The sequence below is a fragment of the Oncorhynchus kisutch genome, linkage group LG9, assembly GCF_002021735.2.
Source record: "Oncorhynchus kisutch isolate 150728-3 linkage group LG9, Okis_V2, whole genome shotgun sequence".
NCBI classification, from domain to species: domain Eukaryota; kingdom Metazoa; phylum Chordata; class Actinopteri; order Salmoniformes; family Salmonidae; genus Oncorhynchus; species Oncorhynchus kisutch.
In genome coordinates this window covers 28,279,672-28,298,426 of record NC_034182.2, presented here as the reverse complement: position 1 = coordinate 28,298,426, position 18,755 = coordinate 28,279,672, and the positions used below count along the sequence as shown (strand labels likewise).

At 44.4% G+C, this 18,755-nt stretch overlaps 2 protein-coding genes across 12 annotated transcripts in view; both read right to left on the bottom strand.

Moving 5' to 3' along the window:
- Positions 1–3,821: 3,821 nt before the first annotated feature.
- The window catches only part of LOC109897026 (thyroid receptor-interacting protein 6), a 38,645-nt gene continuing 23,711 nt past the window's right edge, over positions 3,822–18,755 (bottom strand). The window contains exons 1-10 of one of the 8 annotated variants that reach the window (XM_031832328.1): positions 9,231–9,465; positions 8,801–9,008; positions 8,375–8,511; positions 8,062–8,175; positions 7,317–7,892; positions 7,054–7,147; positions 6,730–6,899; positions 6,367–6,545; positions 5,640–5,760; positions 3,822–5,496 (exon numbers count right to left, since the gene is read on the bottom strand). In XM_031832328.1, the coding sequence (XP_031688188.1) occupies positions 5,365–5,496; positions 5,640–5,760; positions 6,367–6,545; positions 6,730–6,899; positions 7,054–7,147; positions 7,317–7,892; positions 8,062–8,175; positions 8,375–8,511; positions 8,801–8,999 (1,722 nt within the window). In that variant the 5' untranslated portion in view covers positions 9,000–9,008; positions 9,231–9,465 and the 3' untranslated portion in view covers positions 3,822–5,364. Of the gene's footprint in view, positions 5,497–5,639; positions 5,761–6,366; positions 6,546–6,729; positions 6,900–7,053; positions 7,151–7,316; positions 7,893–8,061; positions 8,176–8,374; positions 8,512–8,800; positions 9,009–9,150; positions 9,466–18,755 lie in introns of those variants that run through there. The other 7 variants (XM_031832326.1, XM_031832331.1, XM_031832325.1 and 4 more) reach the window with 7 other exon arrangements.
- LOC109897027 (thyroid receptor-interacting protein 6) lies at positions 10,179–16,971 on the bottom strand. Of its 4 annotated transcripts, none has more exons than XM_031832339.1 (10): positions 16,869–16,971; positions 16,292–16,502; positions 15,893–16,029; positions 15,516–15,629; positions 14,740–15,309; positions 14,420–14,516; positions 14,091–14,260; positions 13,702–13,880; positions 12,876–12,996; positions 10,179–11,308 (listed from the first exon to the last, which is right to left on the bottom strand). In XM_031832339.1, the coding sequence occupies exons 2-10, from the start codon at positions 16,491–16,493 to the stop codon at positions 11,282–11,284; spliced, it is 1,617 nt and encodes a 538-aa protein (XP_031688199.1). In that variant the 5' UTR covers positions 16,494–16,502; positions 16,869–16,971; the 3' UTR covers positions 10,179–11,281. The 4 variants fall into 4 exon arrangements, with proteins under 4 accessions (XP_031688199.1, XP_031688196.1, XP_031688197.1 ...); XM_031832336.1 differs by having other exon boundaries at positions 10,256–12,726; XM_031832337.1 differs by having other exon boundaries at positions 10,256–12,726; positions 14,420–14,513.

Sequence of the window (18,755 nt, the reverse complement as noted above, 5' to 3'; positions counted from 1 at the left end):
CAGAGCATCCCCTCTATCCACATTGAAGGGACAGAAGTGGATATTTTTAATTTATTCAACGTACACATCAACGACAAACTGAAATAGTCCACCCACACAGACAGTGTGGTGAAGAAGGCGCAACAATGCCTCTTCAACGTCAGGAGGCTGAAGAAATTTTGCTTGTCACCCAAAACCCTGACTAACTTTTACAGATGCACAATCGAGAGCCTCCTGTTGGGCTGTATCACAGCCTGGTACGGCAACTGCTCCTCCCGCAACCGCAAGGTTCTCCAGAGGGTGGTGCGGTCTGCACAACACATCACCGGTGGCAAACTACCTCTACCCCTCCATGACACCTACAGCACCCGATGTCACAGGAAGGCAAAAAAGCTAAAAGACAACAACCACCCGAGCCACTGCCTGTTTACCCCGCTACCATCCAGAAGGCGAGGTCAGTACAGGTGCATCAAAGCTGGGACCGAGAGACTGAATAACAGTTTCTATCTCAAGGCCATCAGACTGCTAAACAGCAATCAATAACTCAGAGACTGCTGCCTACTTGGAGACCCAATCACTGGCCCCGTTAACAAATGGATCACTAGTCACATTAAACAATGCCACTTTAAATGATTTTCATGTTAATAATGTTTACATATCTTACAGTACTCATATTATATGTATATACTGTATTTTATACCATCTATTGCACCTTGCCTATGCCGCTCGGCCATCCATATATTTATCTGTACATATTCCCATTCACCCATTTTGTGTGTTTTAGGTAGTTGTTGGGGAACTGTTAGATTACTTGTTACATATTACTGCACTGTCAGAACCAGAAGCACAAGCATTTCGCTACACTCACATGAACATTTGCTAAGAATGTGTATGTGACAAATAAAATGAGATTTGATTTGACCTGACCCTGGAGGGTGCATTACTATTTTACACTTTGAGGTCAAAGTGACACTAGAGGTCTAGCACTGACATTCCACAATTCCACAACAACTACCTAATACACGCAAATTGAAGTAAAGGAATGGAATAAGAACAGGCCTTTCACAAAGCACTTGTGGCTGGAGTGGCAATTTTAATGTAACTGTGCACCAGTGGCATTTTGCACTTCAGTTGTGTACACTTTGTATAAACTTAGGTACAAATATACTAAAAGCATACTAAGTATGTATTACAAGTATACTTGTAATACACTTACAGTATACCTAAAGTATACTTGTAACACATTCCAAGTACACTTTCAGTCAATATGAAGAAAGTGTAACACAATATGTAATTTAGCAGACGCTAAAGCAATCTACATTTATGTATAGGTGTCTCCTAGCCAAAAACTTGAGCGGAGTTGAGTGGCGACTAGTGTGGTCTTACTGGAGCTCTGACGTTGCATAAAATGTTGTTTTATCAAAATCGGCTGACTTCAGCACCCAAAGAATAGCCCCCAATTACACTTTGTTAATGGGTTGAGCGGTTGACCGGTGGTTAGTATTCCAGCGACGTCGCCAGCCGGAGGCGAAGAGCCAGAGTTGACGTGACAGTGGCTTCGTAGTAGGACTCAGTCACTGGACTAGCTAGCTAGCTACTCTTCCCTACTACCAAAATGCAGCACCCACAAGGTGCCAGAAACCACACCACACAATAGCAATTCAGGAGTAGCCATATAACTTATTCCATACGGTAATAGTCATCTGTCATCTCTTTCCACCTCTGCCTTCAGGCTTCTCTCCATCCTCAACCTCCGGACAGTTGGCATAATCAAATCAAAACATTGCTAACCAGCTAACTTCTGTCTTGAAAACGTGCTGGATTCAAATTATTCAGACTATAATAACAAGCTAAATAAATAGCTAATTAGTTACACAAAACGTTTGTAAGGGAAAGTGCTATACGACCTCACGGTGCCATGGCAAACACAGAACTCATTACGCTCCTCCTCTCTGGTGGATTGATCCACAATTTAACAACGCAATTAATAAATGCCATACACTATATGCTATCGGAAAAAATAACTTGGCTGTGAAGGTCTTAGCTAACATTAGAATATTGAACAAATATATTTCAAATAACAAAATAGCATTTTCATTAGTTTACGTTATCGAGGCATGAGTGGACAGTAGGCAGACCTTCAAATCAACATTTGAGTCACTTCATATAATTAGCAGCTCTGAGCATCCGAACCTCACATCATTCCAGATACACGCACCTGGGCTGGTGGGGCTGATCTCAACTGACGCACACCACCACTGGGACTGGCTGAGAAGGACGTCAACACCTGGCTGAGAAGGACGTCAACCTCCATCCTCTAGTAGCACCTTACACTGGACCAACACTAGACTGTGAATGAGTCTCAGATATTCCTTATATGCCTTTACTATTCCCAATAGGGTGCCATTTCAGACAGGGCCCTGGTCAAAAGTAGTGCACTGTACAGGGAACCAATCATATCCCTGTATTGGTTCAAGGGAGGGTGATCCAAGGATGAAGAAATCTATATTTTGAGGGCGCCAATGTTCCGTGCAACTTCAACAGGGCTGTGTTTTGTATGTGGACCAAACAACCTTCTCTCAGATCCAGCCATTTGTTTTGTACTCCACTCTAGGCTGGTTATTGTTGGACATCCAGTCTAAGATTATTGCTGCTGAATATAGCATTGAAGGACACAATCGATATACATTTGAATCAATAGCCAAACATACTGACAGGGTAGATGCTGTGTTCTCAGCTACAGGTGTTACTGGTGGCTCTGCTTCAGTGTTGCTAGCGAGGGTCAGCATCGCTCCACACAGAGATGTGCTAAATGCACTACAGAGCGCAGACACAACCAAGGACAAGGTGAGTGGCTGACTAACTTGTCAATAGCCTCATTTATACCTAGTTCTTACATGAGTCCTTTGTCCAGATCTTCTCCACATTCTGATAGTGCCCACATTGTAGCCGTTCCAACGACACGTGGTGGTAAAATGTGTCTCTCATCCATCCAGTATGTCTGCATTGTGAACAAATGTCCCTGTCCCTCCCTGCATTCAAATGATTTGGCTTTCTTTCAAAGCAATAATTATTTTAAAGTCAAATATTGATGCCAAAACGAAATGGTTTCATTGTCAAAATCCATCTACACTTGTAACATATCCAGATACGATGGGTGCCTACTTCCTTTGAAGGTGTTCAAGAAGATCTGGTCACGATCAGATAACTTTTTGGAAGTCCACATGTTAGCGCGCCTCATCACCAAGCAGCCCCTCGACCTTGTTAGATCATTTAATTTAAACTTCTTTAGGATTGGTGGGCCCCCTGCAGGACGGTTGAACTATCATGCTAATCGCATTAGCTTGAAGTAACAAGAACATTTCCCAGTACATAGACATATCTGATATTGGCCGAAAGATTACATTCTTATTAATCTAACTGCACTGTCCAATTTGTAGTAGCTAGTGACAGAATAAAACACTATTGTTTGTGCACAGTTTTAAACATGACAAGTTAAAATACACATTTGGGAAGTCTTGATACATTTAACAGAAATGCAATGGGTCATTGGATCAGACTTAAACTCTGCACACACACTGCTGCCATCTAGTGGATGGGGGGGGGGGGGGGTCTGAGCCTTGTGGTTAAAGACCTATTTCTTAATGTCACAGGTACTGTAAATGACAGCTACTTAATTGGTTGCATTGTTGAAGACCTAGATTGGTTATGCTTGACCTCAAATCAGATTAACTTAGTTTAATGTTCTACTAAGTATGTTGCCTTTCCATAGGTTGTCATGTGTAATAACACTGAATTGGTTGGGGACTAATACAGTGGTTTAGCAAAAGACATACATGGTGTAGGTTAATAAAATACAGTTTATTGTCTTTGATCATACTACAAATCGGCATTAAAGAAAAAAATAAAGCTAAACATTTACACACCTACTTCATATGCAAGTCAAATTGTACAAACCTGCTCAGTCCATTCCGCTCTGACAAATATCATTATTCTGCAGTGGAGCATAAAGTTAAACAGTTACAAAGTGATGGCCATTACCCTCATATACACATCTTAGTGACAATAGCAGTTAATAAATAAGTGAAAAATGCTGTTCAACACAGGGACCATATTGTGTTCATTGACCTATACGCTGAGAAGAATCAAATACTGAAACATGATTCTGGACAAAGAAAACAATATAATTGATTTTAAGGGTCTTGTAGTCAGAAGAGAAGCTTCAAAACATACTAGCAGTTTTTACATTAAAACAAAGACAGCGGGATGGAGAATCTCAAGGAGAAATTACAACACAATGTGTGAATAACTACGTCGCAGAGTTACTTCAACACGGCCAACAAAGCAAACTCCTAAGGCTAAGCATGGAGAGTCCCCTTTCTCAGTAAGACGAACACACTTCACTGCGCCGCATTCATCTTCATATTAAAGTATAAAATCAACCCAAGTGTTAAAAGGAAAATCTAAAAAGCACTTTCACATATTAAAAGATGGGGGTTTGGACTGGTATACAAGTAACATTCTCTCAAATGCAGTACCAGTTGTGTTTACAAATCACTGTCCTGCGGAATAAAATATTTGTTATGTTCTGACATGTGGTTCAAGATTTAATTATATTGACAGATTAAATTCTGTAGTAACATCCAATGAGATCAAAGCGATGACGTCAGTGATCTTGTTCGCTCCAATCAAATCTTTCTAAAAACTCAATTCACTGCACAACGCACACTGACTACACCCACTAGCTCTGCCATGAAAGGTCTCCAGACACATTCACTCCACAACCAAAAACACCTGTAATATAAATTCAGTCACGGAAATACTTTGCATATGTGCACTTTGCTTATGAGGCAGTTCAGCACTGTTAGACTTTAGTGGTATACAAAATATATGTTCCAATACCTGGACTGGTCAGTTACCCCACAGCCAGGAAGACACAGTATTCCTCATTATCCTCAATAGCATCTCATTTTCCTACTTATCCTCCACAACATCAATATCTCCACAATGTCAATCCCATCAGTGTCTGGCAGGATGGTGTGTGTGAGGGTGTGCAACATACAATAAAGTGTGTGTGAGACAATGTGCAACATGCAGGAGTGTGTGAGATGAGCAGTGGTGCAGTCAAAGGTTTGAACGGGGGGGGGGGGGGCGATAAAGCTGAGGGCTGCACTTCTTCAGATACCCAAAGATAGGCCATGAGCTGATAAAAGTGAAGGGGCGTTAAGTTGTCCTTCGACACTGATCTCAAGTCAGTTTAACATCTCCCCCTTGTTTTTAAGGTTAATTCCAGATCTGTTTAAGGCCAACTTTTACCCCAGAGCAGGTGAAATGGAAGGGTTGAGGGGGTCATCGGTTAAAGGTCAGAGGTGACTTCCTAGTTGGTTAGCAGTCAGTTGAGATTTTGGCTGAGGGGTTCAGGGTGTGCTGGGCGCTGCAGCCCTTACACAAGATGTGACCGTCCAGGGGGTAACAGCATCGCTCCTCACCCTCAGAGGACAGGAGCAGACCACACTCCTGGAGGAGACAAAGAAACTCCACAGGGTCAATCCAGGAACACTGGATCAGGTGCAACTGAGGGGGTCTGTGTACATTTGATGTGATAGCCTGCCAACATTATTCAACTTGAGTGACCTGTTTAACTAACAGTGACCACTCACCTCACACACATAGCAGTTGACGTGGAAGTTACGGTCCAGGGCCACTATACTTATCGTCTCATCCTGGCCTGGTCCGGGAATGATGGCCTGGCCACACACTGAGCAGCGAGGGGCAAACTTCCTGTATAGGACAGGAAGCACCAGTGTCAACACTAACAATAAACAGATCGTCTGTCCAATAGACTCATGTCTAAAACTTAAACTCGTAAAGTGCAATTAAGTTTTAGTCATGAGTATTGGACAGATATGTTGTGTTTCAGTTGATTGCCTGCTTAAAGTAAATCTGTGGCGCAGCAGTATAAGGCACTGCTTTACGTGTCACTGAAGACAAGGGTCGAGATCTGTGAGGCGGCACACAATTGGCCCAGCATCATCCGGGTTAGCGGAGGGTTTGGCTGGCACGGATGTCTTTATCCCATAGTGCTCTAACGACTCCTGTGGAAGGCCGGGAGCATGCACGCTGACACGGTCACCATTTCTACGGTGTTTCCACCGATACGTTGGTGCGGCGTGCTTCCAGGTTAAGCGAGCAGTGTGTCAAGAAGCAGCGCGGCTTGGAAGGGTCGTGTTTGAGGACGCACGGCTCTCGCCTATCCCGAGACAGTACGGGAGTTGCAGTGATGGGACAAAACTGCCAATTGGATATCATGAAAATAGGGGTAAAAAAAAATAAGTAGTCAGTATCTGCCACCGGGTACTGTCAGTGTGGTCTATCAGTGTTTCTGACCTGTGGAAGTCGTCTATACAGTGGATCTGGGAGGTGGCGTCCACGGTGAAGGGCACGCCGTCCAGGCAGCAACCACACACAACACAGTTGAAGCAGCGCGGGTGGTAGGCATTTCCCATGGACCACAGGACACGGTCCAGGATGGGCTTGGAGCACATGCAGCAGCGCTCTAGGACACTCTGAAGGGGGAGGGAGAGGGGCAGCACAGGTTCAGACAGAATAGTGTGAATGAAAATCCAATAGATACGGAGAGATGTGGAGATCAACTGATGAATTGAGAGAACACTACTAAGGAAATGTAGAACAAAAGAGGGGGAGAAAAACATCAATACAAAAAGAGGACAGTCAGTGACAGCCACTCACAATATAACAGCTCCTGCAGTGGCTCTGCTTGTCAATAGCGTAGAACGGTTGCCCCCGGAGATGAGCCTGGCAGGTGACACAGGTGAAACAATCCACATGAAACACCTGCTCCATGGTGATACAGTCGCTGCCGTCGTCAAGGACTTTGTCGCCGCAACGTGCACAGCAACCTGGAAGTATGGAGGGAAAGGGGAGAAGCGAGGAGACAAATGGGAGGGACATAGTGGAATTCAACTGAGTCGCCCAAGCGGAAATTATGATGTAAATAACAGTCCAGTCAACACAAGGGACATAGAATTTTATTAGAAAGAAATCGGAACATACCAAAGTCTTCCTCTGTCGGGGGATGATTCATGTCATACACAAACTTCTTAGTGGGCTGGCCCAACTCTTCCTCTGGCCTCGGAGATGCTGTCCCCTGCTGGACAAATATGAATATTTTCCAGAAAAATCATAGAGATTCTACTTTCCCATTTAGATCCGTGAAACCAAGAGACTGGAGATACAAGTATTCAAAAAAGGACCATAGTTTACCTTAAAAAAAAAAGACACCACAAACATTAGATGTCTGAACTCCAGACACTCACCTTGCTGGGCTGATAGGCGTAGCTTGGTGCCGAGCCTGACTGGTGAGTTTCTGTGACTCCATTGGATATGGGGCACTGGGTAGCTCTCCCTCCAAAACCTGCGGCACTCCCCTTGTAACCCCTCTCAGAGTGCAGCTCCTGGACTTGGGATGCAGGGTGGGGAGGGAACCAGCCCTGGGGGCCAGTCTGATTCTTGGGCAGGGACCACAATGCATGCTGGCGGTGTGGGGGAGGAGTGTAAGCCTGCCCAGCTTGCCTACCAGTCTGGAAGTAGGTGACAGTTTGGGCTGTTTTGACCTGAAGACTGAACCTTGGGCCAGTATGGGTGGAGGCGGTATTGTACGAGGCAGGGACAGGCTGGGGGTAGGATTTGGAGACCTGGGTGTCGTTGTCATCTGGCTGGGGGAAGTACTGGAGACTCTGGTGGGGATCACTGGGGTTAGGGGGAGTAGAATGGTCCGTGGACTGAGGTGGGAAACACATAAACGGCTCTCCCTGAGATGGGGCTCCTGGCTGGGCTGAGGGTCTGTAGTGGTCCCCCAAGATGTATTTGTTGTAAGGCACATTGTGGTACAGCTGCGAAATAATGGATAATCATTTTATGCATTCCTTACAATATAACTAACCAAGGCATAAATATCCAGAGGACCCAGTGAAACTTTCAGACAGATGAAAATTCACTAAGTCACATGTTTATGTTGGAGGAATAGTTTATTCCACAGTCCAATGTAGTCAGGTAGCCTACCTGTGTGCCGTTTAGTGCATGGCTGTCCTGATCAGCCAGCATGCAGGCGAGTGAGTCAATCTCCGCATCACTGCTGGAGTGGTGTCTAATCAGCTTCTCAGGAGTTCCCCAGTGCTGGAAAAAGAGATGGATAGGTAGAGGAAGTGTAGTAATGCATTTGTCCCAATATGTTTTTATTTGAATATTCTGAGCAATCTCAGGCTTCATAACAAAATTACATTACTAGAAATCTTTGCCTGGAAACTACACTAAACACCATAGAACTGGACCAAGACAGTGAGAATTCCAGGATACAGAAGCAATTACAACCTACCATCAGCTGGTAGCGGTCCATGTGAAGGTTCAATGATTGGTCTTCTTCGAGAACTTGGGGAGGTGGTTGGTAGTAGTCGTCATTAGATTTAGGGTGAAACCCTGGGTCCTCTTGGTGGTGGTGCTGCATGGGCCCAGCTGTAGAACACATACAAAACAGTGCACTTTACATTTACAAACAAGACTTGATAACCACAGAGTACACTTACATTAATCACATGACAAACATTTTATTTACATCAAGAACTAATCACCAAAGCTGTTGATGTACTCAGTAGTGTGTCAGGTCCAACGCTCTACTACAAGGCTTGAGCTGCAGAATAACAGACTTCTGATTTTCACAATAGTCCATCACAAGTTCTCATTATAGCAAGGTTTCACACAAGACAAGCCCAGTGTAATGTAAGGCCCACCACTGTGTTCTTACCTGTGGGACTAGTAGCCAAGTACCTAGTGGCCAGTCCTCCTCCTCCGTTCTGGTCATAGACCACATACTTGGGCCGGGTGTCCGAGGAGACCTTCTTGGGCGGCTGTCTGTTCACGGCTGGTCCAGAGTCGGACATCTGGGGGACGGGTCTCTCCGGGCTACCCGGAGTCTTCGGAGGCAGCCAGTTAGGACCAGACATGTCAGGGTTCTGAAAAAGAAAATTGTGATTAAACAGTTACACTATAACAAAACACTTACATGTTGGTATTAATAAGATTCTCATAACATTTTTAAAAAGATGCACTAATATTTTGTCAAGAAAACTTCCTGTCACTGCCACACCAACATACTTGCTGATTGCATATTTAGGTCACAGGTAAGCACTGGAAATCCAAAGATGCTTCAACCTGGATTTCTTATGTCAACTCACATACGCAGTTAAACAATAGGCTTATAGTTGAGAAGCAGGAAGACAGCGACACTCCAAACCATCAGGGAATTCCAGCAGACAGAGACAAAAAGAGTAAACCACAAAGCAGGTTCAATGAGTTAAGCAGCTAACTTGCCTAAATAGTCAGAAAGAATGGTTATTCTTTGGAAAGAACCTTGAAATGGGTAATGGGCTGATTCAGAGATTCCCTGGGTGCAAGTTTTTATTTATACCCTAGAATTACACAGCTGATACAAATAATCAAAGCTTGATGAGTCAGTTATTGGAATCAGCTGTGTAGTGCTAGGGCAAAAGCCAAAACATTCACCTGGGGGCGGGGCATGACCGTGTTTGGGAAACCCTGGTCAATTGACTCAATAACCGAAACAACATATCTAAGTTTAACTTCCTTAATGAACCAGAAATTTCTGGTTGTTTATCAAAGTTAGCTAGCTCATTGATCCAGCTATGTAGTATACCACTATGTTCCACAGAGTGAACCAACACACACACTCAAAAAACACACACAATCCCACAAGTACAAGATCTATGGCTTGTCCCAGAAGGACAAAGGATGCATGTTAGAACCAGGTATAAACAGGGAACGTGTGTATATTGTTTTTATTCATTCTTGAAAGATTTTCTGTAATATTGTCAGCTCAAAAGTGATACAATGTCAAGAGGACAGGTCAGATTAAATGACCATAACTTACTAACGTACTTATTAAATGATTTCATGAAGCTTCTAAAGTCTTGGTCCTTGAGTAACTGACAGAATAAGTGGTCCCTTCATGTTATGGAGTCTAGCAACAAAGATCAAATATACATGGCCATATCCATGGTGCCATGGTGGTTTCTGTAGTTGTATTTTATTCTATTGTTTTCTACTCTACAGGACCTCTCCCACATCCTCCTGCTGAAGATGTTGGACCTGATGACCACAGCCGCGGGGGAGAGGATGGTTTATTGTCTATGTAGTATGATCAATTGGCATTAGGGGAAAGGGGGGAAAAAAGCTATTCATTCACACACCTACTTCTAACTTGAGTCAAATTGTACAAACCACCTGCTCAGTCTATTCCTCTCATGGACAAATTATTATTCTGCAGTACTTATCAATAGGATGCTGTGGAACAAAATTACACAGTGAAAACAAAGTGATGACCCTTACCCTCATAATCACAGATAAACATCAACTTTGTGACAATAGCAGAACAACAGGAGTTGAAATAAATAAGTGAAAAATGCCATTTATAGGGCTCAAAACAAGGACCTTCATATCATTGTGCTCATTGACCTATACTCTTAGAAGAATCAAATACTGAAACAAAACATGATCCTGGACAAAGAAAACAATATAATTGATATTTTAAAGGGTCTTGTAGTCAGAAGAGAAGCTTCAAAACCATTAAATCATACTAGCAGTTTTTACATTAAAAACAGATGACAGCGGGATGAAAAATCTTTAAGACACTTTCAACACAATGTGTGAATAATTCAAATGTCAGAGTTACTCAAACATGGCCGATAGTGCTTTGACAGGGATTAGCAGCACAAATCATACTCCTAAGGCTAAGCTTAAACAAAAACCCATAATGAACACAAGAGGATATTCTCAGCCCACGTGGCCAGTATGGAGAACCCGGTTTCTCAGTAAGACAATGGCAAAAATACTTCATTGTGCCTTATTCCTCATTGTAAAGTATCAAATCAACCCAAATGTTAAACAAGGAAAAATATCTAAAAAGCGCATTCACATTTTAAAAGAGGGGGTTTGAAATGCAGTACCAATTATCATTATGCAAATAACTGTCCTGTGGAATAAAATATTATGTTATGACATGTGGTGCCATATATCATTATATGAAAGCCTGCATAAGGGCTCTCGAGTGGTGCAGCGGTCTAATGCACTGCATATCAGTGCAAGAGGCGTCACTACAGTCCCTGGTTCATTTTCAGGCTGTATCACATCCGGCCGTGATTGGGAGTCCCATAGGGCAGCGCACAATTGGCCCAGCGTCATCCGGGTTCGGCTGGGGTAGGCCGTCGTTCTAAATTAGTGTGGTTAACAGAGTTACCTAGTAAAATTGAAAAGGTTGCATTTAAAATCAAAACTATTAACATCAAAGCATTAACTTCAGTGATCTCGTTCTCTAACCAATCTTTCTTACCATCTATTTTCTAAAAACTCTTCACTGCACAACACTGACTACACCCACTTGGTCTCTAAACACATTCACTCCACAACCAAAACCACCTGCAATATAAACTCAGGTCACAGAAATACCTTGCATATGTGCACTTTGCTTATGAGGCAGATCAGCACGGTTATTAACTTTAGTGGTATACAAAATATATGTTCCATTATCTGGACTGTTACCCAACAGCCAGGAAGACATTGTATTCCTCATTCCTCATTCCTCTTCCTCAATATCACCTCATTTTCCTACTTATGATCCTCCACATCGTGAATATCTATCAATCTTTATTTTCCATGGAGCTCCTTCCATGTCCCACCTGGGTCTGGCAGGATAGTGCGTGAGAGACAGTGTGCAACATGTAGGATAGTGCGTGAGAGACAGTGTGCAACATGTAGGATAGTGCGTGAGAGACAGTGTGCAACATGTAGGATAGTGCGTGAGAGACAGTGTGCAACATGTAGGATAGTAGCTGAGAGACAGTGTGCAACATGTAGGATCGTGCGTGAGAGACAGTGTGCAACATGTAGGATCGTGCGTGAGAGACAGTGTGCAACATGTAGGATAGTGCGTGACAGACCGTGTGCAACATGCAGGATAGTGCGTGAGAGATGAGCAGTGATGCAACCAAGGGTTTGGGGTAGTGCAGCCCCTGCTGCCTGCAGGTCAGGGGCTCTATACAGTCCTGCTATAGGACTGAGGGGTAGGGGATAGGGTGTGGTGGAAAGGGAGTAGGGGTAGAGAATATATATACAGGTGATAGTGTAAAGCAGAGGGTAAGGAAAGGGGTCTAACTATTTGTCAATCCAGGTTTCAATACCCTGTCTTGAACCTGTACAAATAAACCTGGTCAAGGGAAATTAAATAATGACTTCATATTGAAGATTGTCAGATTGAGGTTCAATAGTAGGCCAACTACTACTGATTCCTCAGCTTTGAGCATCTGAAGTATAAAGAAAGGCTATGCGAGGATAAAAGTGAAGGGGGATGAAGTTGCCCTTCGACACTGATCTCAAGTCAGATTAACATTTCCCCCTTGTGGTTAAGGTTATGAATAAGAGTATAACTGATTCCAGATCTATTATTTAGGGCAACTTCTACCGCAGTGCAGATTAAAGTAATGGAAGAGTCATTGGTTAAAAGTCAGAGGTGACTTCCTAGTTGGTTATCAGTCAGTGGAGATTTTTTGGTGAGGGGATCTGGATGTGCCGGGCGCTGCAGCCCTGACATAGGATGTGACCATCCAGGAGGTAACAGACTCGCTCCTCACCCTCAGAGGACAGGGGCAGACCACACTCCTGGAGGAGACATATCACACGGGGTCAATCCAGGAACACTGGATTAGGATCAACTGAGGGGCTGTGTACATTTGATGTGATGGCCTGCCAAACTGTGAACATCATTCAACTTGAGTGACCTATTCTAGTAACACACAGTGACCACTCACCTCACACCCATAGCAGTTGACGTGGAAGCTGCGGCCCAGCGCCACTATACTGACCGCCGCATCCTGGCCCGGCTCAGGCACGATAACATGGCGACACACTGAGCAGCGAGGGGAAAACTTCCTGTGTGGGACAGCGTCAACAATAACAGAGCTCAGAGGGTGGAAAACTAACAACAATCAGATATAATAATCTGTCCAATAGACATGTGTAAAACTTGAAATCTCAAAGTGTAATTCAGAGATTAATTGATCAAGTAATCTCTGAATTACACTTTACGAGTTTAAGTTTTAGACATGGGTCTATTGGACAGATTATTATATCTGATTGTTGTGCTAGTGTTCCATTTGATTACATTCCTAATGTACAGTCAGTGGTCTCCTGAGTGGAGCAGCAGTCTTAGGCACTGCTTGAGGCGTCACTAAAACTAGGGTTCGAGACCAGAGAGGTGGAGCACAATTGGCCCAGCGTCATCCGGGTTAGGGGAGGGTTTGGCTGGCACGGATGTCCTTATCCCATCGCGCTCTAACAACTCCAGTGGCAGGCTGGGAGCATGCACACTGACACCTTCGCCAGTTCTACGGTGTTTCCTCCGACACATTGGTGCGGCGGGCTTCCGGGATACATGAGCAGTGTGTCAAGAAGCAGTGCGGCTTGGCAGGGTCATGTTCCGGATGACGCACGGCTCTCCCGAGACCGTTTAGGAGTTGCAGCGATATGACAAGACTAACTACCAATTGGATAGTGAAATTGAGAGTAAAAAAAAAGAAAAAAAAAGTTAAGTCAGTATCTGGCACTGAGTAAGTGTGGTCTATCCATGTTGCTGACCTGTAGAAGTCGTCCATGCAGTGGATCTGGTAGGTGGCGTCCACTGTGAAGGGCACACCATCCAGGGAGCAGCCACACGCCACGCAGTTGAAGCAGCGCGCATGGTAGGCCTTGCCCATGGACCGCAGGACACGGTCCAGGATGGGCTTGGAGCACATAAAGCAGCGCTCTAGGACACTCTGAGGGGGGAGGGAGAGGGTTAGCACAGGTTCAGACAGAATAGTGCGAGTGAGAATCCAATAGCTACGGATATAGATGGCGAGAAAGATCAAAAAAGATTGAGATCAACTGATGAATTGAGAGAATATTGCTTAAAAAGAAATGTAGAACAAAAGAGGGAGAAGAGCCTTCTCAATACATAAAGAGGACAGTCAGTGACAGCCACTCACAATGTAACAGCTCTCACAGTAGCTATGCTTGTCCAGGGCATAGAACGTTTTCCCCCGGAGACGAGTGTGGCAGGTGATGCAAGTTATACACTCCAGGTGGAACACCTGCTCCATGGCGATACAGCCGCTGCCGTCGCCAAGGACGTTGTTGCCGCAACGTGCACAGCGACCTAGTAGTATGGATTGAAAGGGGAGAAGACATGAGGCAAATGGGAGGGACATATTGTGACATTGAAATTAACTGTCATAAAAGGGGAAATGATGATGTAAATAACAGTCCAGTCAACACAAAGGACATACCATTTTATTAGAAAGAAATCGGAACATACCAAAGTCTTCCTCTGTAAGGGGATGATTCATGTCATACACAAACTTCTTAGTGAGCTGGACCAACTCCTCCTCTGGCCTCGGAGCTGCTGTCCCCTGCTGGACAAATATGAATATTTCCCAGAAAAGTCAGCATAGAGATTTTACTTTCCCATTTAGATCAGTGAAACCGAGAGACTGAAGATACAAGTATTGAAAAAGGACCATAGTTTACCTTAAGAGGCTCCAAAAACCGTAGACATTTACATTGATGGAAGCATCTTGCTGCAAAATTAAGCTTATCCGCCCCTAAAGGAAAGAAAAAAAAACTCCAGACACTCACCTTACTGGGCTGATAGGCGGAGCTTGGTGCAGAGCCTGACCCTGATTGATGAGTCTCTGGGCCTCTATTGGACATGGGCCACTGGGTGACTCTCCCTCCAGACCCTGCGACACTCCCCTTGTAACCCCTCTCAGAGTACAGCTCCTGGACTTGGGATGCAGGGTGGGGAGGGTACCAGCCCTGGGGACCCGTCTGATTCTTGGGTGGGGACCGCAACGCGTGCTGGCGGGGTGAGGGAGGGGTGTAAGCATGCTCGGCTTGCCTACCAGTCTGGGAGTAGGTGACAGGCTGGGCTGTTTTGACCTGGACACTGAACCTCGGGCCAGTAAGGGCGGTAGTGTAGGAGGCGGGGACAGGCTGGGGGTACCGTTTGGAGACCTGGGCATCGGTGTAGTGTGGCTGGGGGAAGTACTGAAGACCCTGGTGGGGATCACTGGGGTATGGGGGTGTACGACGATACTGGGGTTGGGGGTGAGGGGGGAAACCCATGGACGGCCTGCCCTGAGCAGATGCTCCTGGCTGGACTGAGGCTTTGTAGCGATCCCCTGAGATGTGGTCGTTGTCATTAAGCTACAAAAGAATGGAAAGGGACCATAAATATATATTTTATTACGCATTCCTTACAATGCAAATAATGACCGAGGCCTAAATATCCACAGGAGCCAGGAACACTTTCAGACAGATATGAAAATAAAACAAAGTCAAAGGTTTCTCTATTAAGATTCAGAAGAATCCTTTATTCCTCACAGTCCCATGTAGTCAGTCGGGTGTCCTACCTGTGCGCTGTTTTGTGGATGGCTGTCCAGATCGGCCAGCATGCATGTGAGCGAGTCAATCTCTGCATCACTGCTGGAGTGGTGTCCAATCAGCTTCTTAGGAGGTCCCCGGTGCTTTAAAAAATGTAACAGGATCACATAATAAAGATGTGTGCCTTTATAAAATGTCACAACAGAAAAAGATGGATAGGTAGAATATGTATAAATGTGAAAATGTGTCCAAATACATTTTAGTATTGGACATATATATATATATATATATATCATAACAATATTACATTACTACAAATCTTTGCCTAGAAACTAAAATAAACACTATGGTGAAATGGACCAATAGTCAGTGGGAATTTCAGGATACAGAAGCAATTACAACCAACCATCAGCTGGTAGCGGTCCATGTGAGGGTTCAAGGATTGGTCTTCTTCAAGCCCTTGGGGAGGTGGTTGGTAGTAGTGGTCAATAGATTTAGGGTGAAACCCTGGGTCCTCTTGGTGGTGGTGCTGCATTGGCCCAGCTGTAGAACACATACAAAACAGTGCACTTTACATTTACAAACAAGACTTGATAACCACAGAGTACACTTACATTAATCAAGAACTAATCACCAAAGCTGTTGATGTACTCAGTAGTGTGTCAGGTCCAACACTGTACTCCAAGGCTTGAGCTACAGAATAACAGACTTCTGATTTTCAGAATAGTCCATCACAAGTTCATAATAGCAAGGTTTCACACAAGACAAGCCCAGTGTAATGTAAGGCCCACCACCATGTTCTTACCTGTGGATCTTGTAGCCAAGTACCTAGTGGCCATTCCGCCTCCTCCTCTGTTCTGATCATGGACCACATACTTGGGCCGGGTGTCCGAGGAGACCTTCTTGGGCGGCTGTCTGTACACGGCTGGTCCAGAGTCGGACATCTGGGGGACGAGTCTCTCCGGGCTACCCGGAGTCTTCGGAGGCGGCTGGGTAGGACCAGACATGTCAGGGTTCTGAAAAAAATGTTGGCGTGATTAAACTGTTATACTTTAAAACTATAACAAAAAAACACTTACATGCGGGTATTAATCAGGTTCTTATAAAAAAAAGAAAACAGCTGGACTGTCCTATTTTGGCAAGAAGATTTGTCACTGCCACACCAACTTGCTGTTTGCATATTTGTCACAGGTAAGCACTGGAACCCAGAGATGCTTCAACCTGGATTTCTTATGTCAACACACATTCGCAGTTTAACAATAGACTTATATTTGAGAAGCAGGAAGACAGCTCCATTCCCAACCATAAGGGAATTCCAGCAGACAGAGACAAAATAGGGGTATACTAGAAAGCAGGATCAATGAGTTTGCCAACTAACTTGCCCAAATAGTCCGAAAGAAGCTTTAAAAAGGTATGGCCTGATTCAGGGCTTCCCAAACTCTGTCCTGAGGCCCCCTGGGTGCACTTTTTTCTTTTTGCCCTAGCAATACACAGCTGATTCAAATAATCAAAGCTTGATGAGTCAGTTATTTGAATCAGCTGTGTTGTGCTAGGGCAAAAGTCAAAACATGCACCTGGGGAGGGGGCCATGACTGAGTTTGGGAAACCGTGGTCTATTTGACTTAACAACCGAAAAAAAAACATATCTAATTTTAATTTTCTTAATGAACCAGAAAATCTATAGTTATTTCTGGTTGTTTATTAAAGTTAGCTGGCTAACTCATTGATCCAGCTATGTAGTATACCACTCTGTTCCACAGAGTGCACCAACACACACACACCCTCAAAAAACAAAATCCCACAGGTGTGAGACTTATGGCTTGTCCCACTATTACCCATGGGTCTGTATGCACAACAATAGTTATTGTCTCTGACGTTTACGATCAACTCTAAATGATCCCAAATGAAGTTGTAGCGTATCGTATATGAAGGCATTGTGAGATGTTAAGTCTTTCAGTCTGACAATCCTGCCGTTGGTAGCAGCAGGCTAAACATTTTAAAGGTGTATATGGTTTTCCTATAATTCATGAGCAAATGTAGCCTAGCAATGGTTATTTTGACACTGTCAGCTGCTGTTCACATTGTTTCCTTTTGGAGATAGAGGAACAAGATGAAGTAATATAGTCTATAATAAACAACAGCAATCTTGTCAAATCAAATCAAATTGTATTTGTCACATGCGCCGAATACAACAGGTGTAGTAGACCTTACAATGAAATGCTTACTTACAAGCCCTTAATGTAAAAGAAAATAGCTATAAAAAAAGGTAAGAGATAAGAATAACAAATAATTAAAGAGCAGCAGTAAATTACAATATCGGGGCTATATACAGGGGTTACCGGTACATAGTCAATGTGTGGGGGCACCGGTGTCGAGGTAATTGAGGTAATAAGTACATGTAGGTAGATTTATTAATGTGACTATGCATAGATAATAACAGAGTAGCAGCAGCGTAGAAGAGGGGTGTGGGGGAAATGCAAATAGTCTTGGTAGCCCTTTCATTAGCTGTTCAGGAGTCTTATGGCTTAGGGGATAGACGCTGTTTAGAAACTAGACTTGGCGCTCCGGTACCACTTGCAGTGTGGTAGCAGACAGAACAGTCTATGACTAGGGTTGCTGGAGTCTTTGACAATTTTTAGGGCATTCCTATGACACCGCCTGGTATAGATGTCCTGGATGGCAGGAAGCTTGGCCCCGGTGATGTACTGGGCCGTACGCACTACCCTGTAGTGCCTTCTCGGTCGGAGGCCGAGAAGTTGCCACACCAGGCAGCGGTGCAACCTGTCAGAATGCTCTCGATGGTGCAGCTGTAAAACCTTTTGAGGATCTGAGGACCCATGCCAAACCTTTTCAGTCTTCTGAGTGGGAATATGTATTGTTGTGCCCTCTTCACAACTGTCTTGGTGTGCTTGGACCATGTTAGTTTGTTGGTGATGTGGACGCCAAGGAACTTGAAGCTCTCAACCTGCTTCACTACAGCCCCGTCGATGAGAATGGGGACGTCCTCAGTCCTCCTTTTCCTGTAGTCCACAATCATCACCTTTGTCTTGATCACATTGAGGGAGAGGGTGTTGCCCTTGCACCACACGGTCAGGTCTCCGACCTCCTCCCTATAGGCTGTCTCATCATTGTCGGTGATCAGGCCTAACACTGTGTCATCGGCAAACATAATGATGGTGTTGGAGTCGTACCTGGCCGTGCAGTCATGCGTGAACATGGAGTACAGGAGGGGACTGAGCACTCAGCCCTGAGGGGCACCAATGTTGAGG

Coding starts and splice junctions, on each gene's coding strand:
- LOC109897027 (XM_031832336.1), bottom strand. CDS start 16,493: ATGTCTGGTCCTACCCAGCCGCCTCCGAAGACTCCGGGTAGCCCGGAG. Junction 15,310..15,515: donor ATCCACAAAACAGCGCACAG/GTAGGACACCCG, acceptor ATTCTTTTGTAG/CTTAATGACAACGACCACAT. Junction 14,261..14,419: donor CCTTACAGAGGAAGACTTTG/GTATGTTCCGAT, acceptor CCATACTACTAG/GTCGCTGTGCACGTTGCGGC.